Source organism: Bufo bufo, chromosome 7, assembly GCF_905171765.1.
Source record: "Bufo bufo chromosome 7, aBufBuf1.1, whole genome shotgun sequence".
In the NCBI taxonomy this organism is placed as follows: domain Eukaryota; kingdom Metazoa; phylum Chordata; class Amphibia; order Anura; family Bufonidae; genus Bufo; species Bufo bufo.
In genome coordinates, this window is record NC_053395.1 from 148,329,004 (window position 1) to 148,353,412 (window position 24,409).

Sequence of the window (24,409 nt, forward strand, 5' to 3'; positions counted from 1 at the left end):
CTTGGGAGATGCGGCACAAGGCCTTCACCTTTGCGGGTGTGCAGGACAGCTTCTACATCCTCCCTACACACTTTCTCGAAGTGAAAGGGTGCATCCTTTTGCTTCCTCTGATTCAGCTTATGGTCACTCAAAGCAACAGTGCATTAACAGCTCTCATACTTTGTCTTCCCACCCATAGGGACTGCTCTAGAACGTCCCCCAATGACACAGGGGAGAAAATTAGATTTTTTTGTTACCATAAAATCCCTTTCTCGTCTTGTTCATAGGGGGACACAGCACCCTCCCCTCTTGTATATCATCTGTTCTGTGCATGGTTGCCCTTGTTGGATTGTTTTCCCCTTGGTTAAGATATGTTATTGGTTATATGGTTTTTTTTCACTTCTTACTCATGTCATTTTTCCTACTGCTTCTGTACAAACTGATTAGCTCAGTGCCTGCAGAAGGGGTACAGGTAGTGAGAGGAGATAACACTTTTTACTTAGTGTCCGCCTCCCAGTGTCCGCAGATTATACCTAAGGTCTTTGCTGTGTCCCCAATGAACAAGAATGAGAATTATTGTCAAATACATATGTGAATGCATCTGTACAGGAAAGTAACTTTTTTTTTTTTTTTTTGCTTTTTCCCCTTTATAGGTATCAGTCACTGGTAAAGAAACACTACGTTCCGTCAAATGACAGTCTAATGCCATCATTAAGATATGTGAGCAATGAATATGAACGACATTACAGACCTAGAGGATACCAGAGATTCAAGACAAATAATGTGGCATCAAGCAGTATATTATCAAAAATTAGACAAGTAAGCAGTGAGCACTTTGATAGGAGAATACGTAGTCTGAAAAATGTGATGATGATGAAATCCACCAAGAGTGAACAGCACACAACTATTTGTCAAGGTGAGGAGATTTTGTCTGTACAAGAAGAGCTGCATCAAGAAAGTAGCTGTGAATTTTCTGCACTGAATGGTGTCACTGTGATAGCTGATGAGTCTGTCTGTCAAGAGGACCATGGGTCTGACTGCTCTTTTTCCCAGTACACTTACAAGGCAACTGATGGCTATCAGTCTGGTGAGTCCAATAGTAGGGATGTCCAGCGTTTGTGTGAAGAATGTAAAACTTTTTACAAAAAACTGAGAACAAGGAAAGGACCTGCAATCATCAAAGATCGACGCTCTACAGGTTGGTCTGAGGCCAGTCTAGCTCTGCAATTATCATGTCACTTTAAAGCTCAATTCAGATGTCCGTAGAATGGGTCCGCATCCGTTCTGCAATTATCCGGAACGGGTGCGGACCCATTCATTCTCTATGGGGCCGGAAGAGATGCGGAGAGCACTCTATGTGCTCTCTGCATCCGCATTTCTGTAGCGCGGCCCCGAGAAAATAGAGCATGTCCTATTTTTGTCCGCAATTGCGGACAAGAATAGGCATTTCTATGAGGATACCGGCCGGGTGTATTGCGGATCCGCAATGCACTACGGACATCTGAATGGAGCCTTAGAATATGTTAACATATGGCAAATTTGTTGCATATATTGCTGGAACTGAAAATTTTCTGTGGTATGTGCCAAACAACGTATTGTTGCTTTGACTAAAGCAATAAGGAGCAGAACAACAAAAATAATGATAATGCCGACACATTACCAAAATTAACGACACCAGACGAGCCCCATGAATTGCGTTCATGAGTTATTTTACCAGACAAAATAGTTCTACATGCAGGACTTTTTTGTCCAATATTTTTTATGGACTGTGCAACTGAGGTCACTAAGGGAGCCTCCAACTGAATAGTGAACAAGCCCTGAGGATTGTATGCTTACATTGTATAATGAATTGTCATCTATGGTGCCAAAATTTCCAGTGATTTTGTTTTGATACCATGGAGGTGCATCGATAAAAGGAAATTGGTTTTGTAGGTGGACATAGTCGTTAACCACTTGCCTACTGCCACACAACTATGCATGTCGTTGCGGTAGGCTGTTAACAGTAACCCGGTGTATAAAAGTGTTGCATTGCACTAGGATCTCGCAACGCCCTCTGGTGAAGATCCCAGAGACCAGTTAAATAGTCTACGGGCATGTGATCACTTTTGAGTAAAAAAAATTAAATAAAAAATACAATAAATATAGTTATTAGTTCCAGCAATAGTGTGTGTAACATACAAACTTTTTTTCATACTTAAAAATAAAGGCAAAATAAAGCTTAAAATGTAAAAATATTCCCAAGATATAAACCTTAGTGGGTCAACATAAAAAATGTCACTTTGAAGGAGTTTCTGATATAATGGCGCCGTACAACATTTGTGCTGACAGTACGGTGCCATAGAGCCAGCTATAGAAAAATAGGCCACTAGAATCCAAAATGCGCTGTAGCCTTTTTAAATCTTGTGTTGAGCCCAACCAGTAGAAAAAATCCAGTAAATTCTTTGTACAATTTGTCCCTATTTAGCAAAAGAGATTGCTTTGGTATTTCAAAAACTCAGGCTTTATTATGGGGAAAAAATGCAAAGGTTATTTTGGTCACCCCATAACTCAGAAGTTATGGCTGCTAAACTATCAGAAGGTTTTCTTCATTCTGTGAAAAAATGGTGCATCAGAAAATCAAGTTTTAGATGGAAGCTTAAACTTGATTTTGCGAGAATTAAATCTTAGGATCGGTGAAGGGTATGACTCCCAGCACCCTGCTGTTGAGCTGTTTGATGGTGCTGAAGCACCCGAAGGAGTGCTGCACCCTACTAAGCACAGCACTGTATAGTGGCTGTGCTTGGTATTGCAGCTCAATCCCATTCACTTGTATGAAATTGATCTGCATCAGGCTCATGTGACAGAAGCACGTGAAGTCATACGTTGAGGAAGAGGCGGCAGCACCTCCAGTGAGCGTGCGAGGAGTCAGACCCCTGACCTATCACGAGAGTAGACCATAAGTATATAAGTTCCAGGAAACCCCTTTAAACGTATTTCCGCCACAAGTATCTTATGTATACTTGCTGTATCATGACATGCTGAAACTTCCTAACGTTTGTGTATTTTAGATCCAGGACCCTGGTATGGTAAATCTTGGATATTTGTGAATCAATCTTCAGCAAGAGGATCCAGGAAAACTTCAAAAAGGTGAAATACAACAAAACATTCTTGTAAAAGTTTGAGTTATTTATAATTGGAGTAAGTCCTTGTACATACTGACTGTCAGCAGGTTATGGCATTTGATGGATTTGCAGAGCAGCAGTGAGTTATCTAAAATTGTCTACAGCCCTGCAGATGGCATTTTGGCTGTTAGTTTGCCCATTTTCAGCATGGGTCTGACTATGGCATAGGCGCTTTACCTTGTATTCATGTGGTGTTTGTTTTTAAAAACAAAAAGCACACTGAAGAGAAAAATGGTTGTGTGAATAATCCCTTATCCAGATATTGCTGCAGCCATAGTACGGACTGTGCAGCTCATATTGCTTTCTGTACAAACTGACTTGCCAAGAACTAGGGGCAGGGCCATCTTTGCCGCAGGGCAAAAGGGGCAGCTGCTCCGGGCCCAGTTGCTCCTGGGGGCCCTTGCGACTCCCATCCACTGACTCTGACTGTCTATGCAGCAGCGCAGGCACAGCAGTCTTCACTAGAACAACTTGAACTTACAAGAGAAGCACTTCGGCGCCCGTCATGTGGTAAAAGGGGGTGTGTGACTCACCTCAGCCTGGTGAGTGGCGCCACGGCGGAGCAGCCAGCAGCAGGGACTAAGTCCCCGCCTCCGGTCCGGAGCTAAAGGGAATGGGTGGCGGTGGTAAGTCATGGCCTCACGTGACCAGACCAGAACCAGACCAGTGACTCACTCACGTCACCTGACCTAATAGTAGTAGTACCTTAAAGGGAACCTGTCACCTGCAAAACGCATATTAAACCGACCACAGTACCTTACAGTATCCCCCAGTGTGTTGCTTATCCTATTTTTCTTTGCTCTTTGTGTTTCTTCATACTTGTTAAAAACGTTGTTTTAATGTCGGTTGGCGCTGTCTCCGAGTCAGGCTTGAAGTCAAGGGGGCAGCGGCCTGCTTGCTTCAAGTAAAGCTAAGCCCGCCCCTTACCCCTCCTCTACAATTAGATGGACATGCTGCCGGGATCGCGCTCTTCTAGCGCATGCGCGGTACGCTGCCTGTTACAGCGCGATCCTCACTCACCCGCCTACATTTTGCTGACTGCGGATGCTCCGGACAGTTTGATTGCGCGTGCGCCCGGCCGTCACGCTGTAACAGGCAGAGTACCGCGCATGCGCTAGAAGAGCGCGATCCCGGCAGCATGTCCATCTAATGGTAGAGGAGGGGTAAGGGGTGGGCTTAGCTTTACTTGAAGCAAGCAGGCCGCTGCCCCCTTGACTTCAAGCCTGACTCTGAGACAGCGCCAACCGACATTAAAACAACGTTTTTAACAAGTATGAAGAAACGCGAAGAGCAAAGAAAAATATGATTAGCAACACACTGGGGGATACTGTAAGGTACTGTGGTCGGTTTAATATGCGTTTTGCAGGTGACAGGTTCCCTTTAAGTTACAGTCAGCCAGCCAGACCTGCCACTGCCGCGCCAGGAGGGGAGGACTGAGGAGGTAAGGTAAAGCAACTGCTGCGCATATATATATTGACTTTATTTTATATTAGAAGAAACCGGTCAGGTCACCGAATCTGATTTAATAATTAAACCCAGATCCGACCATTCATAAATTAGTGGGGGATAAGGGATTATTATAGAGACAGACAGCACCAGGAGACATAAGGGGTTGGGTTGGGTTGGGTTCTTCTCTCTGTCTGACTCTGCTGCTGAACTGTGGCCTGGGGCCACCACCTGCCACAGTTACTAATCTTTGCTCAGGGGGTGCCTGGGGGGCCCTCATGGTGTGGTGTGGACTGGACTGGTCATTTTCACCAAGGAATATAGTTAAACTATATTCCTTAGAAAAAAATGACAAGTCCACACCACACCATGAGGGCCCCCCTGAGCAAAGGGTGACACCAGCCATATAGCAACGCCACTGCCTCTATCTGTAAGTCGCTGGAGTGCACGGCAGGCTCGCTTTTCTGAAGGAAGTGGAACTGTGAACTGTCTGAACTCTGAACGGCTGTACAGTCAGTAGTGGCATGTGACACATGTGGCAATAATAATGTGTCTGCTGGCCTGCAGCCTGGTAAAGACCTGTGTCATGTCATGTGTCATTGTGATGTGCATCCCAATTATGCCATACATACGTGTGCAGATACTGGTCCTGTACTCCTGTGAGGCTGCAAGGCAGGGGTGTGGTGTGGACCACTCCTGAGACTGCATGTGCTTAGGCCTAATGCACATGGCCGTTGTTTGGGTCCGCATCCGTTGCTCCGTTCCCTGGCCCTGCCAAAAAAATAGAACATGTCCTATTCTTGTCCGTTTTGCGGACAAGAATAGGCATGTCTACAATGGGACGCCCGTTCCGTTACGCAAATTGCGGAAGGCACACGTGCGGCTTCCGTTTTTTGCGGATCCGCGGTTTGCGGACCGCAAAAAAACGCACAGTCGTGTGCATGAGGCCTTACAGTCCCTAAATAAATAATACTGCAGTGATTAGCAACCATACACTACTGCTGCTCAATGTGCACATATAACCAATAACCCCATACAGTGTTCACCTAATAATAATATAACACCAACCTTACATAATACTGCCACATAGTAGGTACACGCAGCACGCTGCTATGTAATACCCACATATTACTGTCTCCATACTGTGTTCACATGCTATATACTGGCCATCATCATGCCTATTGATCTAGACTAGGGAATGGGTAGGTTTATGATGTTTCCCAGCTACAGGCGTTTATAACCGATCCTCAGGACAGCCAGCAGTGGTGGCCGTGCTTGCACACTATAGGTATGCCACTTCCAGCCTTTCCCTATAGTGTGTAAGCACAGCACAGCCACCGCTGCTGGATTGCAGAGTGGTCAAAACCACGGCTGTGTATAATGTGATGGAAAGGAAGCAATATGGAGAATCAGAATACATTAGTAAGGGCCTTGTATTAACTTTCTCTACATGATAAATGCCAATTGCTGAACCCCCTTTAACCCCTTTAGGTGTGCTACACTTAATAGGGTTAGGCATAAATGTCTTGGTGTGTGCTATATATGATCTATGTATTAGTGGTTCATGTGCAGTATGACAGTGACATACTGTATGTATCAGTGGCATGTGATCCACGTATAAGTGTCTTGTTTGCCACATCTGTCCAATGAGTGATTGGTGTGCGCTGTGTGTGACTGAAGTGCAGGATATCCATATATGTGTATAGGCTCCGTTACGCTCAGTTAGGTCTCAGTTATCTGCAGAATCCGTCCTTTCCATTCTCCTGCTCCTCAACGGAGCCGGAGAACGGAAAGGCGAAATGGTGATGTGAAAGGAGCCTTATTTGGGAACCAGTTCTTGTTTACATTATTAAAGTTTACTACTCTACAAGGTGTGTGGATTATTTTTTTTTGTGTGTGTTGTGGTGGAGGGCGTGATTGCATGCTAGGGTGTGTGAAGGCGGGATTCAGGGGGCCCAAGTAAATTCTTGCCCAGGGTCCAATCAATATTAAAGACGGCCCTGACCAGGGGGCGTCTCACTGTTGAGCTGGGAAGCACCGATGTATTCTATGGGCCAGCTATCACTACCAAAGAGGAAGTTGCTTTTTCAGATGAGCTCTCATTTTTGGCTCCTAGCATGGGGATCCTGTCCATGATTGTCATGCATATGCCCTAGTATGACATGTAGAAAGGGAGTGTCTTTTATTAGATCACTCCTTTCATGGTTTGTCTGTCTTAAACAACCTCTTTACATGTTCCCTTCGATCCTGATCATTTAATCCCGCAGATGCCACTTTCAATAACGACTCCAGCGTCTGCAGGGTTAGACAGAGGGCTCCCTCTTTCTTCCGATCGGTGGCTATGACAGCTTGGGGCATTGTGAAGGCCTCTGAAAATCCCATAGACTGCAATAGTAGATCACATGTGCCTTAAGGGGACTGAAAAGTACACTAAAATAAATATAAAATTATATATATTATAATAATAATAATAATAATATATTATAATCATCCCCTTTCCCAATTTTGCATATAAAAGTAGCTTAAAAAAAAAAGGTATTGTGTGCAAAAACTATAAGATATAACAATATTTATTGTAAGAAAGAAATACAAATAGTCGATTTGCTGTTTTTTAGTCAGCTGCCTCCCCAAAATAATGGCCAGCAATAATGAGCACTCCCATATCTGCAAAAAATAAAAAGGTATGATTGTCAGAACATGGCGATACAAAAAAATAAAATAAACTATATACATTTAGTATTAGAGTAATTCTGCCTGCAAAATACGTATTTCATGTCATTTTTAGCGCACGTAAACACAAGACCCCAAAAACACTGAATTGTTGTTTTTTTTCCAATTCCAACCCACAAAGATTTCATTCCCGTTTGCTAATACAAGCTATGGTAAATTAAATGGTGGCATTAAAAAGTCCTCACATGGCTATGTGAATGGAAAAGGTTCTAAGACTGATGAAGAGCTGTTTGTTGCTTTTTTTTAAATTATATTTTAGAAGCCTGGAAAGCGCTTTGAAGAGGCTTAGAGACTTGCCAATATCAAGGTGTTCTCCACCTGCTAGACCACATTGGACATGTTGCAGGTGTCATTTATTTCTGAAGAGGTAAGGGAATCATTTCATATAATTGCTTTACATTATAGATGTTAATGCCTGTGACTAAATGATCCGCAGTACTCTACTCTGAGGGTGCTGCCGCAATATCAGTTTTTTTTAATGCAGTTTTCGAAGCCAAAATCAGAAGTGGGTTGAAAAAAAGTGGAGAAGTTGAATCTGCGCTTAAGCGTCCATTCACACGTCCTTAGTGTATTGCAGTCCATACACCCGTCCGGCAACCCCATAGAACTGCCCTATGTTCTATTCTTTTCCGGAGCCGCGGACCGGAAGATCAGGGGCGTGCTCCTGTGTGCTGTCTGCATCCATTCTTGCCACATTGAGAATTAATGGGTCCGCACCCATTCCGCAATTTGCGTAACGGATGCGGACCCATTCTATGGACGTGTGAATGGACCCTAATACTTTGTCTCCAGTTATCCTCCGCTACTGATTTTGACTTCAAAGACTGCCTCAAAAAGCCTGAACGTGTGGCAGCAGCCTGAGGGTGGTGTAGTGATTATCATTTTCTAAAACACCTTTACACTGCAACAAAAATGCATGCAGCTAGACCTGAAATATGCATTACCTGATATATGCCTGGCATTTCATACACTGGTCTTTAGTCCAGGGTGACCAGAAATTGAAGAAACGAACATCATGAATGGTATTGGAGAACACAGCACCACAGGTATACAGTATGCCCAGCTGCCACTAGGAGGCTGACACTAGAAAAAAAGAAATGTTAGCTTATACCTCCTGTTGTCTATACCCTCTACACAGACACTGGACTAACCAGTCTAGTGTTCCTTTGAGGTAGATATGACCTGCTCTCTTTTTCCGCTGGTATTGCTTATTTTTTGGGGATTATTTTTGTTCTTTATTTTATTCTTGCATCCATCTGCAGGTCTCGGCCTGCAGCAGTAGGGTCTTCATTGTCGATGACCACTTTAGTAGCACCTCCTGCGGGCGGGTACTTCAGTACTTCGCCGATCACCCTGTCCCTCATTACTGCTTCCGCAGTGGCATGCCGACAATCCCATGTCTGAGCGAGTTTGTCGAAGGGGTGACGCTTCGGCGCCCAAAGATGCCGGATGGTAAGTATGCTGCCATGGGCGTTCCCTAGTTCCAAGTTAGGTTCCCCATGGCTCATCCCCTCTCCAGGTCCTTCCCTGCCCCTTTTTCTCAGCCAGCATCTTTCCTAGCAATCACTCCCTCCCTTGTTTCCTCCAGGCCTTTGATCACTTCACCTTCCTCGTCCCCCTTTCTAATTTAGTCCCTGGCTGCCCTTTCCTTGTCTGTACCCGAGCCTCAGAACCCCCTATTGCTCCACTTTCTCCCCTCCCAGGGAGGCTCCCCATCTAGTCACTTTTCTTCTGGAGGTCCCCTGTTTTACCGTGACCTCCTGCTTTTCCTACCCGCTGACAGTGCCACTTTTCCTGCCAACTTTCTAATCGAGCCCCCACTTTCTCCATGACTAGGCTTCATCCTTTCCCCCGCCTCCCTTTTTCCCAGCACCTCCCCAGGTCTTCCTCCTTTCCAATTCTCTCCAAGCGCAGCTTTTATCAGTAGGCATAATTTTTTGCCTCCTGGGCCTCCATTTTCTTTGCACTCATGGTGATTGCTTGGCCTGGGTCCAGCACCTCTGCACAGCTTCATCCCTCCTGCAGCCGCTGCAGCACCTCTTTGGGGACACAGCCCCCTGAGTCCCATAGGACAGCCTTTGGCTGGCTTTTCTTTCCTTTCAGGCTCCCTCCAAGGAAGACTCCCATGCTCCCTGGGGTTGCTTCGTATTTTACATGCAACCGCTGTAATAAAAGACTGCCATGCAGACAGCCTGACCCTGTCTGTTCTCAGTGCCTTGCTCCAAGACTCCCTCAGGATGCCCTGGGTACCCTCCCTTCCTGTGTCAGCCCCTCCTGAATGGGCTTCTTCCCGGCTCTAACAATCTATGGTGAAGTCCTTACAGCGTTTGCCTGCCCAATTTGCAGCCGCTTTCCCCCCCCCCCCCCAAGGGTGTCCTCTGCCGACAATGCGTGCTTTTTTTTCGGAACCAGGTCCTGTAAGCTGCTCCTCCTCTGCATCCTCGGACCATTCCCAGGACAGGTCTATGGCTGGTGATGTCGCCTTTCCTGTTTTAATTTCCACTGCCTTGGGGGACACCTCAGACTCTGGTTCTGGATCTGAGCAGAGTATAAGCCTTTTTTCGGCCATGCAGGACTTTTTCAAGGCAGTCAGGGACACTATCCACTAAGCTTGAGCGAATCGGGTTCGGACTATTCTATGAGAAACTGGTTAGTTTAAAAACTTAATTTAGACTATGCGCTCCGTACCGCAATAAAATGTAATGGCTCTGCTGAGGCCCTGTTCTTCTCGCCACAAGTAATGCAGGACTTGCTTAGTCTCGTGCCTGTGACATCACATTACAGTTTGGTTCTGCCCATAAATTACTGTTTCAAAATCCGAACTGAGGCACAAACCAGAGTCTGGCTTTGGATTTTGAAACAGTAAATTATGCACAGAACCGAACTGTAATGTCACAGGCACGAGACTAAGCAAGTCTTGCATTACTTGTTGCAGGAACAAGTCCTCAGTGGACCCAATACATTTTATTGAGGTACGGAGCACATATTCTAAACAAAGTTTTCAAACAAATCTGGTTCGGACAGGGCAGTCCAAGCCTACTCTGCACATTCAGGATGACTCATCCTCCGCGACTCCGAACGCAGTGTCTTTCCTCTGCTCTAGGCACCCCACCTTAATCTTTCAGAACCATGCGGATCTTGACACACTCCTAGCTAAGGAGTGGCGTCATCCGAAGAGACTGTAAATTTCTGAAGTTCTCTTACCTTTTTTTGAGGAATCCATTTCAAAATGGTTTGTCCCTCAGGTAGATCCGAAAGTCACTTGTCTTGACAAGGCCACTACTCCACCCTTGGCTTATATTGCTTCTCTCTCAGATCCCTTGGACAAGAAGATAGATTCCCTGTCCAAGTTTGCTTTTGTGACAGGTGGTTCGGCTATCCGCCCTGCATTTGCCGCATCCTGGGTTGTTAAAGCCTGCATAGTTTGGGCCAAACAGCTTGTTCGGTCATTACCCGCTTATTCAGACAGTGCAGACCTACCTCTCCTTGCTTCTAAGCTTCTCAGGAACTATGTGAGGTTTCCTTGGAGTCCGCTCGCCGACCAGGCCGGATAGCAGCCAGTTCCATGGCAGTCTGCCGTGCGATGTGACTGTTCCTGGGTGGCAGAAGTGGCATCTAAAAAGGCGCTTGTAGCTCTCCCCTTCCTGGGTGAAAAGTTTTTTTCATATGCACCTGTAAGAACTTGTCTCTAAAGCCACAGGCGGTAACAGTTCCCTCGTGCATCACAACCTTCCCCTCCACTTAACCTCCTTGGCAGCACGTTCAGAACAGTTTCGCTCCTTTCAGGACTCTTCTTCCCGTCAGGACAAAAAGGCTTCCCGGCCCTGGCTTAAGCCTTCCAAGCCCTTGCCTGCGAAGCCCCCTTCAGCATGAAGGTCTTCCCACGCTCAAGTCCTTCCCTCGAGTTGGGGGTCGGCTGCTCTCCTTTTGGGAGACCTGGCCTTTTTTTCAGCCCATTCATTCCCTTCATTTGCAAAAAGTGATTGTTCCCATTCCACCTTCAGAACGCTTTAAGGGTTATACTCAATCCTCTTCACAATCTTCAAGAAGGACAGCTTTCTCTGTCCTATACTTGATCTAAAGGAAGTAGATTTTTCCAGGTTTTTCAGATCTGTCTTCCATTAATTTCTGGGATGCCTCTATACACTTTCCATTGCTTTGAGGTTGGTTCTTATAATTTCAAAATTGTGGTGCTATACCTTTGGGCTAGCCAACAACCTGAGGGTCTTCAAGAAGGTCATGGCTCCCCTCATTGCACTCCTTCACACAAAGGGGGTCATGGTGAAGCACTACCTGGACGATCTCCTGGTGAACGCATTGTCCAAGGAGGACAACCTTATCAGTCTCCACATAATTATGGACTTACTATCTACATTCGGGTGGATTGTGAATCCCCGCAAGTCCTCTCTTGCCTCCAGCCAGAGAATGTAATTCCTGGGCATGATTTTGACATCCGCCTTGGAAGGGTATTCCTTCTGCAGGACAAAATCGTGGCTCTCCAGTTAGGGGTATCTCGCCCCTGCAGTCCCTCCCTGTCCATCCTGGTGTGCATAAGAATCGTGGGCCAGATGATTGCCTCTTTCGAAGCAATTCCTTATGCCCAATTCCACACCTTTTCCCTACAACTGTCATTTATTTCCCAATGCAACAGGTTCCCATCTCCTCCCTTGTCGAATCTGCTAGGACCTTCTTTGCTGGCTGAGCCTTTCTTCCCCTTCTCTGGCAAGTGTTTTCTACAGATGCCAGTCTTGTTGGTTGAGGGGGCGCTCTTCAGTTCGCTCACAGTCCAAGATCTTGGATCTTGATACATTTGGGTTACATTCAGAGATTTTAAATACCGCCATTTGGTGCACCAATATTAAATTCAGGCATACACTGGTTCAGACCGTGTGAGATACCCCCTCTACATACAGGGGTTTGAATCAGGCATTTGAAATACAGCCATTTGAAATACAGCCATTTTGGGCAAAGATATATTTACTTCAGGCCTACACTGGTTCAGACCGTGTGAGATACTCCCTCTACATACAGGGGTTTGAATCAGGCATTTAAAATACAGCCATTTGAGGCAAAGATATATTTACTTCAGGCCTACACTGGTTCAGACCGTTTGAGATACTCTCTCTACATACAGGGATTTGAAATACAGCCATTTGAAATGCAGCCATTTTGGGCAAAGAAATATTTACTTCAGGCCTAGATTGGTTCAGACCGTGTGAGATACTCCCTCTACATTCAGGGGTTTGAATCGGGCATTTGAAATACAGCCATTATGTGCAAAGATATATTTACTTCAGGCCCTGTGAGATACTCCCTCTACATACAGGGGTTTGATTCAGGGTTTTGAAATGCAGCCATTTGAAATACAGCAATTTTGGGCAAAGATATATTTACTTCAGGCATACACTGGTTCAGGCCGTGTGAGATACACCCTCTACATACAGGGGTTTGATTCAGGCATTTGAAATACAGCCATTTTGGGCAAAAAAATATTTTATTGAGGCCTAGTCTGGTTCAGGCCGTGTGAGATACACTCTTTACATACTGTCGTTCTATTCTACTATTAACCACCTCAGCCCCCCCTAGCTTAAACCCCCTTAATGACCAGACCACTTTTTACAATTCTGCACTACACTACTTTCACGGTTTATTGCTCGGTCATACAACTTACCACCCAAATTAATTTTACCTCCTTTTCTTCTCACTAATAGAGCTTTCATTTGGTGGTATTTGATTGCTGCTGACATTTTTTGTTTTTCTGATATTAATCAAAATAGACCGCAATTGTGTATTTTTAACTTTTTCTGGTAAAATTGTTCAAATATAATTACATTTCTATACAAGTTTGTGTCAGAATTTATTGTGCTACATGTCTTTGATAAAAAAAATATCCAATAAGTGTATATTTATTGGTTTGCGCAAAAGTTATAGCGTTTACAAACTATGGTACAAAAATGTGAATTTCCGCATTTTTAATCAGCTCTGACTTTCTGAGCACCTGTCATGTTTCTTGAGGTGCTAGAATGCCAGGATAGTATAAATACCCCCCTAATGACCCCATTTTAGAAAGAAGACACCCCAAAGTATTCGCAGAGGGGCATGGGGAGTTCATGTATGATTTAATTTTTTTTCACAAGTTAGCGGAAAATGACACTTTCTGAGGAAAAATAAAATAAATATAGTTTCCATTTCTGCTAACTTCTGGCAAAAAAAAATTAAATCTCCCACGGACTCACTATGCCCCTCAGTGAATACCTTGGGGTGTCTACTTTCCAAAATGGGGTCATTTGTGGGGTGTGTTTACTGTTCTGGCATTTTGGGCAGGGCTAAATTGTGAGCAACCCTGTAAAGCCTAAAGGTACTCGTTGGACTTTCGGCCCCTTTATGCACCTAGGCTGCAAAAAAGTCTCACACACGTGGTATCGCCGTACTCAGGAGAAGTAGGGCAATGTGTTTTGGGGTGTATTTTTACATATACCCATGCTGGGTGAGAGAAATATCTCTGTAAATTGACAACTTTGTATAAAAAAATGTAAAAAGTTGTCATTTACAGAGATATTTCTCACACACAGTTATGGGTATATGTAAAAATTCCACTGGGCATTTTTACGCATTTGAATTCCAAACTACTTCTCACGGTTTAGGGCCCCTAAAATGCCAGGGCAGTATAAATACCCCACAAGTGACCCCATTTTGGAAAGAAGACACCCCAAGGTATTCCGTGAGGGGTATGGTGAGTTCATGTAAAATTTTATTTTTTGTCACAAGTTAGTGGAATATGAGACTTTGTAAAAAAAAATAATAATAATCTATTTCCGCTAACTTGTGCCAAAAAAAAAAATCTTCTATGAACTCGCCATGCCCCTCACGGAATACCTTGGGGTGTCTTCTTTCTAAAATGGGGTCACTTGTGGGGTATTTATTCTGCCCTGGCATTTTAGGGGCCCTAAAGCGTGAGAAGTAGTTTGGAATCCAAATGCGTTAAAATGCCCTGTGAAATCCTAAAGGTACTCATTGGAATTTGGGCCCCTTTGCGCATCTTGGCTACAAAAAAGTGTCACACATGTGGTATTGCCGTACTCAAGAGAAGTAGGGCAATGTGTTTTGGGGTGTATTTTTACATATACCCATGCTGGGTGAGAGAAATATCTCTGTAAATTGACAACTTTGTATAAAAAAATTGAAAAAGTTGTCATTTACAGAGATATTTCTCACACCCACTTCTATGCCTCCTTGAAAAAACTCTCCTGGCGATGATGGAAGAGGATGTGGCACCGGAGGAGGAGGAGGAGGAAGAGGGATCATTTCGTAGGGTTTTCGGCCAGTCATTCCCAAGTGGCTCCGAGGGTGGGTTCCTGCACCCACAAACCCAAGGTACACAATTGTCCAGACAGGGCACAGTTCTGGAGGATGAGGAGGTGGAGGAGGAGGATGAGGAGGAACCATGTTCACAGCAGGGTGGCACCCAGACCAGCTCATGGCCATCACTGGCGCGTGGATGGGGGGGATACAGAGGACACAGACGATACACCTCCCACAGAGGACAGCTTTTCATTGCCTCTGGGCAGCCTGGCACACATGAGCGATTACATACTGCAGTGTCTCCGCAACGACCGCCGAGTTGCCCACATTCTAACTTGTGCTGATTACTGGCCGGCCACGCTACTGAATCCCTGTTACAAGGACAACGTACCGTCCTTAATTCCCTCACTGGAGCGTGATCGTAAGATGCACGAGTACAAGCGCTGCTGGTGGCATTCCCACCTGACAGCGGGGCCACAGTGGAAGCACAAGGCGAAGGCAGAGGACGAGGAAGAGGTCGCCAACGCAGCTGGGGCACCGCCAGCACCTCAGAAGGCAAGGTTAGCATGGCCGAAATGTGGAAAAGCTTTGTCAGCACGCCACAACAACCAGCACCACCAGCTGATATGGAACGTCTTAGCAGGAGGCAGCATTTCACCAACATGGTGGAGCAGTATGTGTGCACACGCCTACACGTACTGAATGACGGGTCTGCCCCCTTCAACTTCTGGGTCTCCAAATTAGGCGCATGGCCTGAGCTTGCCCTTTATGCCTTGGAGGTGCTGGCCTGCCCTGCAGCCAGTGTATTATCTGAACGTGTGTTTAGCACGGCACCGGGCGTCATCACAGACAAGCGCAGCCGCCTGTCCACAGCGGCTTAAAAAGATTAAAATAGACAAATCGCCAGGACCGGATGGCATACACCCCCGTATCCTAAAGGAATTAAGTAATGTCATAGCCAGACCCTTATTTCTGATATTTGCAGACTCTATACTGACAGGGAATGTCCCACAGGATTGGCGCGTGGCATATGTGGTGCCAATATTCAAAAAGGGGCCAAAAACAGAGCCTGGAAACTATAGGCCGGTAAGTTTAACATCTGTTGTGGGTAAACTGTTTGAAGGTTTTCTGAGAGATGCTATATTAGAGCATCTCAACGGAAATAAGCAAATAACGCCATATCAGCATGGCTTCGTGAGGGATCGGTCATGTCAAACTAATTTAATCAGTTTCTATGAGGAGGTAAGTTCTAGACTTGACAGCGGCGAATCAATGGATGTCGTATATCTGGACTTCTCCAAAGCATTTGACACTGTACTGCATAAAAGGTTAGTATATAAAATGAGAATGCTCGGACTGGGAGAAAACATCTGTATGTGGGTAAGTAACTGGCTGAGTGATAGAAAACAGAGGGTGGTTATTAACGGTACACATTCAGATTGGGTCACTGTCACTAGTGGGGTACCTCAGGGGTCAGTATTGGGCCCTATTCTCTTCAATATATTTATTAATGATCTTGTAGAAGGCTTGCATAGTAAAGTATCAATTTTCGCAGATGACACTAAACTGTGTAAAGTAATTTACACTGAAGAGGACAGTATACTACTACAGAGGGATCTGGATAGATTGGAGGCTTGGGCAGATAAGTGGCAGATGAGGTTTAACACTGATAAATGTAAGGTTATGCACATGGGAAGGAAAAATGCAAGTCACCCGTACATACTAAATGGTAAAACACTCGGTAACACTGACATGGAAAAGGATCTAGGAATTTTAATAAACAGCAAACTAAACAGCAAAAACCAGTGTCAGGCAGCTGCTGCCAAGGCCAACAAGATAATGGGTTGCATCAAAAGGGGCATAGATTCCCGTGATATGAACATAGTCTTACCACTTTACAAATCGCTAGTCAGACCACACATGGAGTACTGTGTACAGTTCTGGGCTCCTGTAAACAAGGCAGACATAGCAGAGCTAGAGAGGGTTCAGAGGAGGGCAACTAAAGTAATAACTGGAATGGGGCAACTACAGTACCCTGAAAGATTATCAAAATTAGGGTTATTCACTTTAGAAAAAAGACGACTGAGGGGAGATCTAATTAATATGTATAAATATATCAGGGGTCAGTACAGAGATCTATCCCATCAGCTATTTATCCCCAGGACTGTGACTGTGACGAGGGGACATCCTCTGCATCTGGAGGAAAGAAGGTTTGTACACAAACATAGAAGAGGATTCTTTACGGTAAGAGCAGTGAGACTATGGAACTCTCTGCCTGAGGAGGTGGTGATGGTGAGTGCAATAAAGGAATTCAAGAGGGGCCTGGATGTGTTTCTAGAGCGTAATAATATTACAGGCTATAGCTACTAGAGAGGGGTCGTTGATCCAGGGAGTTATTCTGATTGGAGTTGGGAAGAAATTTTTTATTCCCCTAAAGTGGAGAAAATTGGCTTCTACCTCACAGGGTTTTTTGCCTTCCTCTGGATCAACTTGCAGGATAACAGGCCGAACTGGATGGACAAATGTCTTTTTTCGGCCTTATGTACTATGTTACTATGTTAATGTGGACAAGCTCACGTTCATTAAAAAGAACCAGGCATGGATCCCTCAGGACTTGTCCGTACCTTGTGCAGAATAGACATGTATACCGGCACTAAGCAGCCATTGTTATACTGCAGCGCAATTGCTCATGTTTGTATTTTGGATATTTCACACTCTTTTGGAGTGTACCTTAATTTTTCAAAATTAAATTAAAACCAAAAACATGTGTTGGCTATCTCGTCCTCCTCCACCGCCGCTTCCACCTACTCCGCTACGTCCACCGCCTCCTCAAACTCCTACTCCATATGGAACTCCACCTCATAAATCCACTTTTTTTTTTGTACGTGATTTATTTTATATCATTTCACTACTTTGTCATTTACATTTTCGGGTGAAATTCACCAATTTTTGGGTGTATAGTACCACTGCTATACCTAGTAGACAGGTTAAACAAACAAAAAAAATTCTCCGTTATATATTCTGGTGAAATTCACCAATTTTTGGGTGTGATGTACCACTCCTATACCTAGTAGTCCGAAAAAAAATAAAAAATTGTCAGTTACATTTTTTGGTAAAATTCACCAATTTTTGGGTGTAATATACCCCTCCTCTACCTAGTTGACAGCTTAATAAAGTTCAATAATTTTTGTGTTACATTCTTGGGTTGACATTATACATAATTTATTTTAAATGTGAATAAACACCTGCTATGCATAGGTGACAGGGAATAAAATTTAATATATTATTCAGTAATAAATGCGCGCCACATCCTTTCATTCAATGCTTAAACTTTGAAAAGTTGTCACACTTTTTACTCTTACTCTTACTCTTAAATTTGAAAAAATGAATCCTACCTTGGATGTGGTCTCTCTTTCTCACGCTCCATCTCTGGCCTGGAACCCTGATTCCCCACCACACGTGATCACCATGGTAGGCGCATAAAAGAACATCGAAAGTTGATAGAGCAGATATCAAATGGGATCGTGAACATCACGGGGACGTGCAACATGGTGGGGCACTAAGTGTACACACGTCTACACGCACTGACTGACGGGTCAGCCCCTGCAACTTCTGGGTCTCCAAATTGGGCACATGGCCTGAGCTTGCCCTTTACCTCTTGGAGGTGCTGGCCTGCCCTGCAGCCAGTGTATTGTCTGAACGTGTTTTTAGCACGACTGAAGGGGGTTATCATAGGTTATATTTCCCAATGTTTTGGGGTGTACCCTAATTTTAAAAATTAAAATTTAAAACCAAAAAGCAGTGTAGGCTACCTCCTCCTCCACCGCCGCTTCCACTTACACCGCCACATCCACCGCCTCCTCAACCTTCCTACTCCATATGGACCTGGTCCTCCTAGATCAAGATAATTTTTTATTTTTAGGTATTTTATGTTATTTTAAGTCCTTTCCCCATCTACATTTGTTTGCAGAGCACTTGCCATGCTCTTAACCACATTTTGACGACATTTGCAGCCCTCTAGCCCTTTCCATGACATTTTAAGAGCCATTTTAGTGCTCAAAAGTTTGGGCCCCCATTGACTTCAATGGGGTTCGGGGTCAAGTTCGGGTCCCGAACTCTAACTTTTTTCCGAAGTTTTGGCGAACCCGTCGAACCCGAACATCCAAGTGTCCGCTCAACTCTAGTTATAATAAATGTGCATCTTGCCAAACATAGACACTTTTTCTTATGCCACCACTTGGTTGGCTTACTTTATGCAAATATTTTTAAGCACCTCCAGTGTCTTAATCTGTTTCATTGGTGCTTTTAACAGCACCACTACTAAAAAATATGCTTGTATTTGGCGTAATGCCGCATTGTCATCTACTTGTGTGACCTTTAGGGAAAACTCGTATTAAGATATTAATGTTTTGGTACCATACACCTCAGATGCTTAGACATTTGAACCCCACTGTTTCTGGTAATTGTTGGAGGTGTGATTCTAGCCAAGGGTCGTTGTTCCATATGTTTTGGGACTGCCCAGTTATTTTTCCATTGTGGAAGGAGGTCCAACGCCTTTTACTGCAGATTTTTAACATTACCTTCTCATTGGATCCATATATGTTTTTATTGAACATGCCTCCAATGATACTAAAGAAGCCAGTGCTCTACTTGGTACTTTATATTCTGTCGGCGGCGAGACGCCTTATTGTTAAGTTCTGGAAGAGACGAGATATACCTACTAAATTAGAGCTGTTCAATAGTATAGCGGAGATCAGAAGAATGGAATATTTGACAGCAGGCATTAATAATACAGTAGATAAATTTAATAAGATCTGGCAGCCCTGGGATACTTTCTTTGATGTGAGCAACTAGAATCCTTTTCCCCATTTTTCTTTTGTCTCCCCTCTTGTGTCTTGTCTTGTCTCTCATTTGTTTTCTCAAACTATTCAATTTTATAATAGAGTAAGTGATCCATTCTCCCGGTTTTCGGGATTTCTCAAGATAAGCTGTTATTTGACTGAGAATGACTCGAGCTGCACTTTGGTGCTGTAATTGTGTTGTCATTTCTGTTGTTTTTCTCACTTGGATTATCTGAATGTCTATTGACCATACGAGAAATTGTACATGTATACTTTTATTATTGTACTTATTCTAATAAAAAGACAATTATACAAAAAAAAAATATATGCTTGTAATAAATGCAGTTAAAAATGCTAGAAATGCATGTATTTGTGCTCTTAGATATAATAGTCAGTAGGAATATCTATTGTTTTTTCCTGTTGTCACATAATATTTAGCTTGCATAGTGAGACCTAGAATTGAACCAAATGAGAAGAAATTCCAGGGTTTTCCAATGAATTACTGTATAGAAAGCTATGGTGCTCAACACAACATATTAGCATAGTTTGAGAGCAGCATAGATTTTGGAGTAAATTACTAAAAATGTGGCAGGACTTGGCCTATCTAGATTTAGGGAAATTATCAGCTACTAGCCTGGTGAAAGGGTGTGGCATACCAGAATAGGGACATGCTTTCAAGATAAGGGTGTGGCCTGATGAGCAACATTTTGAGCCTTAATTGTGCCACAAATCTGGTGTAAAATTCTAAAATAAACCAGCCAATAGTTTGTATAAAGGTAAACAAAAGTGTCCCTGCACCTCACTACAGCGGCTCATGCAGGCTGATCAATATATATATATATATATATATATATAATGACTATGGCAGCACAGCAGGCCAAATAAAAATATGGCGTTGCACACCGATGGATTTGGCAACAAATTCAGGACAATATAAGAAGAAAAATGGCAGCACGCTCATAAGAAATGAGTGGAAGGAAAAATACTTTATTCACCCAACGTTTCGTCTCATCAATAGACCCTTTCTCAAGCCATTGTTGGACATTTCTATCTGTGTGACATGTTCCATTGTCTTCCTGGAAGATGCCATCCTCCCCAAGGAAGACAATCAGCATGTATGGGTGTATGTGATCTGCATGGATGGATTTATACCCAAATCAGTTGAGTGCCTTCCACATGGATGAATGGGCCTAGAGAGTGCTATAAAATATTCCGCAGACCATAAAGCTTGTCTTTTTCCACTAATAATAATTAATAATAATTTTTATATAGCGCCAACATATTCCAAAGCGCTTTACAATAAAGGGTTTTGAGTACAAACAGAGTCATAAATAACAGGTCAACAATTTAAACACAGGAAGAATGAGGGCCATGCTCGTAAAAGAGCTTACAATCTATGAGGAGGTAGGGGTGAGACAAAAGGTAAAAGTGCTTGTTTTGTACAATAGTCCGGCCATCTTAACACAATAGGGAAGCCAGTCATCAGCCGATATCTGAGGGGAGATCGCATGGGGTGTGGTGGATACTGATGGTTCAGGTTCAGAGGAATGATTCTGAAGTTGGGGAGGACGAGAGGCAGTGTATGGAGAAGAGTTAGATCAGGGGATGCAAAAACCTAACAAAATGTGTTTTTAGGAAGTGCCTAAAACTCAGAATTTTAATTATTAACCTAATTTCTAACTGGTGCAGGGGTAGGATGGTAGACAGATGAGGGAAGAGATGTTGGCGGTTGCAGCACTGTGGAGAGCTTTATGGGTGAGAATGAGCAGCTTAAATTGAATCCTACATTGTATGGGCAATCAGTGCAATGACTGGCACAGGGCGGAGGCATCGGAGTAGAGATTAGATAAATAAATGAGCCTGGCAACTTCAGAGCTCCATACGCAGTAGGTAGCCCCCTGGTTCATTTTGGCGATGAGCTGCTCCACTAGTGTGTCAGTCCACCCTCGCTTACCTTCGTAGCCTACGTTTACCTCTCACATCAATGGCACGTGTTGCTCTGCAATTTTGATGTCGCTTATTCTCAATGGTGCCATTTGTCCACTCGCAATACAGTTTAACCACAGCAGCACATGAACATTTTACAAACTGCAAAGTTTCAGAAATACTGCCGCCCTTGGCGAGGGATGTGTGTGTAGACAGCCCATCACTCACCTTATATACCGAAGAAGCCATCTCACAACACGTGACTTCCTTCCTGATCTATGCACTGCTGACGTAGGAAGTGGTCAATAATAAGTGGTCACGGATTGCTGATTGTTACAGCTCATTTACGATCTCACAGGAATTGGTGTTGCTGGAATCTCTACTTTACCGCTGGATGTAATGTGATCCGGCTGCTTTATGGCATAACTGCCCGCTTTTGGTTGGCATGCAACAATTTTTTGTCCTGCCAACAAGCCGGCATTTGTGCTGGATGTCCTTATTGGATATGTGAACGTAGCCTTATCCTAAAAAAAGGCAGCCCCACCATATGTATTTCCTTTCACTTGAGCTGGGGGGCCACACATTCCATTTAGCCTTTAAAATACAAAGCAAGTCAAATGGTGGACATGTGTAGCAAATGCTTTATTATCTCTATTACCTATGAATATGACGTTGATGTTAATATCAGAATGTTATGTTTTGTTCAGAAATATTCGCTTATGTAAAGAGGCACAGAAAACATCCATATTTAAAGATCAAAGCAAAAAGAAGAGAAAACTACCAAATTCTGGTCGCAAATCAAAGAGGCCTAAAAAATATTTGCCCAGCAACCGAGAAGAGGAGACTGAGCTTAAAATAGGCCAAAAAGCACGTAAGACATACAGCTTGGATTCGAGCCAGGAAGAAATTGCAAATCCTGAAATCAAAAGATTTAAGCTGGAAGTTAGGAATACAGGAAAGAAAACCTTACTGCAAAACACAGAAACTTCAAGCAACTCTGTCCATATGACATCATCTACATTTGAACCCATGGGGCACGATGCCAGACCAACTAGCAAGTATCCAGTGCACGCTGGAAGTTTTAGAGAGCAACTGGAGAAACTGAAGATGGGGGAAATAAAAAGTGGTATCATAAAAGAGAACTAAGATTTGAAGTTGGGCCTTTCTACAATGTTCCATATTATAAATCATATGTTGCAAATGTTTCTTATAAGTTACAGTTCTGGTAAAACGTGGTAAAAGCTTACCATTTGATTATGCTCCATATTGTTTTTTTTTTTTTTTTTAAAGGGGCACATTTTTTGTTATACTGTAATATAAATGTTTTACAGTTTATCTTTTTTATTGTTTCACTTCCCAAAAAAATTTAATAAAATATTAAAACAAAGTCATACACACCTCAAAATGATATCACTAAAAACTACAGATCATCTTGCAAAAAAATGGACCCCCACCCAGCTCCGTAGGCGTAACTATGAAAAAGTTATGGGGGTCTGAATATGGCAATAAAAAGAAAAAAAAATTCTCATCCGTATCATTGGGGGACACTGGCTTGACCGTGGGTATAGCTGTTGCCACTAGGAGGCGACACTAAGCACAAGTGTGAGCTCCTCCCTCCAGCTATACCCTTCCCACAGAGGTTCCTAAAGCCTCTGCATCCCGAAAGCCTTCGGGTCACCACGGCCGCCCACAACAAGTCCCCTCTGTTTCCGGTGTAGCAGCCCTTGCCAAGGGGCTGCACACCGAAGGTGGTGACCTGGCTGGAACCAGGGGGGCAGAACGCGCCAGACAGGTAAGTATTCCTGGCTCCAATCCCTCTCCCCCTTCACAGGTTACTTGCTGTGGATGACCCCCACAAAGCCTTGTCCCCCCAGACAGGGAAAAAGCTAGCAGCTATGTGGCGGCTCTTCTGTGGGGGCGGGGGGTGAAGGGTAGCCCTCTGTGCTTGCCAAACTTCTTTCTGTCACCCCTTACCCCCCGAGCCGCGCGACTGCACGTCCCCACCTGTTTCTCGCAGAGTTATGTTATTCTCCTCCGCTGGGGCCGCTTGTAAGTTGAGGCCACAGCTTCTACTGCAGCCTACTTCTTATCCACTCGCCGCGGGTACTTCTCACCCGGCCAACACCTCAGCTCGGCCGGGGCTCCTTGCGGCTACACCTCCTATATGGGGGATGGGGAGAAGAGACCTCCAGTTGGTGCGCCAGCGCTTCCTTTAATTATCGCGGGTGGCCGACTCCATTAGGGGGGCGGGGCATGAGTTCTCCTCGCTTCTCCACTCCTTCATCTAGCTTCCTGCCGTGAATTCTTCGTACTTGTTCTCTGACTCTGCCCATTTCCCGCTCAGGAGGACCTCTGTGGACTCTTGCACCAGGTTTTTTCTGGACAGGCTGCAGTAAGGAACACAGACCAGGTAATCTCTTTCCCCCCTTCCTACAGGGTATAACTTTTAGCCGTTCTACCTTTCACTACAGGTACTCACTATGTTCGAACCCAGATCCCAGGCGCCAAAGTCGGTGGTCACTTCCATGCAACATTTTGTATGTGCTTGTTGCTAAAAATTCACATCCGCTCAGTTGGATCCCCTCTGCTCCTCTTGCTCTGCTCCACTGCCAAGTGGCTCTGACCCTGCACGCTGCACCCCCTTACCGGCGTCCGTTGAATCTTTTGGGCCCTTAATCTGGTGCTCAGCTCTCTCCAGTCCTCTCCGTTTGAGCCTTTAAAGCAGGAAGTGTCCCTTTACTTCCTGTCCTACAAGGTGGCCTTTTTGGTGGCTGTCACTTCCATCCGTAGGGTGTCGGAACTAGTGGCTCTTTCCTGTCGGTCGGTCGCCAAGGTAGTCCTTCGCCCTGTCCAGTCCTTCCTTCCGAAGGTCGTGTCGGCATTCCAACTCAATGAAGAAATCATTATCCCCTCTTTTTGTCCTGCCCTTTCTCATCCTCGTGAGCAGTCGCTCCACACTCTGGATTTGGTTCGGGCCGTTCGCATCTATCTGTCTCAGACGTCCTCTTTCCGACGGACGGATTC

General features: G+C 44.3%; 1 protein-coding gene across 2 annotated transcripts; it reads left to right on the plus strand.

Annotated features, from left to right (window-relative positions):
- Window positions 1-455: 455 nt before the first annotated feature.
- Window positions 456-22,639, plus strand: LOC121007616. 2 transcript variants are annotated; one of them, XM_040439664.1, is made up of 5 exons: window positions 456-517; window positions 633-1,177; window positions 3,027-3,105; window positions 7,576-7,683; window positions 22,093-22,639. In XM_040439664.1, exons 2-5 carry the CDS (start codon window positions 682-684, stop codon window positions 22,529-22,531), a joined length of 1,122 nt encoding a protein of 373 aa, XP_040295598.1. In that variant the 5' UTR covers window positions 456-517; window positions 633-681; the 3' UTR covers window positions 22,532-22,639. The 2 variants fall into 2 exon arrangements, with proteins under 2 accessions (XP_040295598.1, XP_040295599.1); XM_040439665.1 differs by lacking the exon at window positions 456-517 and having other exon boundaries at window positions 583-1,177.
- The last annotated feature ends 1,770 nt before the right edge of the window (window positions 22,640-24,409 follow it).

Coding starts and splice junctions, on each gene's coding strand:
- LOC121007616 (XM_040439664.1), top strand. CDS start 682: ATGCCATCATTAAGATATGTGAGCAATGAATATGAACGACATTACAGA. Junction 1,178..3,026: donor CAAAGATCGACGCTCTACAG/GTTGGTCTGAGG, acceptor TGTGTATTTTAG/ATCCAGGACCCTGGTATGGT. Junction 3,106..7,575: donor TCCAGGAAAACTTCAAAAAG/GTGAAATACAAC, acceptor ATTATATTTTAG/AAGCCTGGAAAGCGCTTTGA.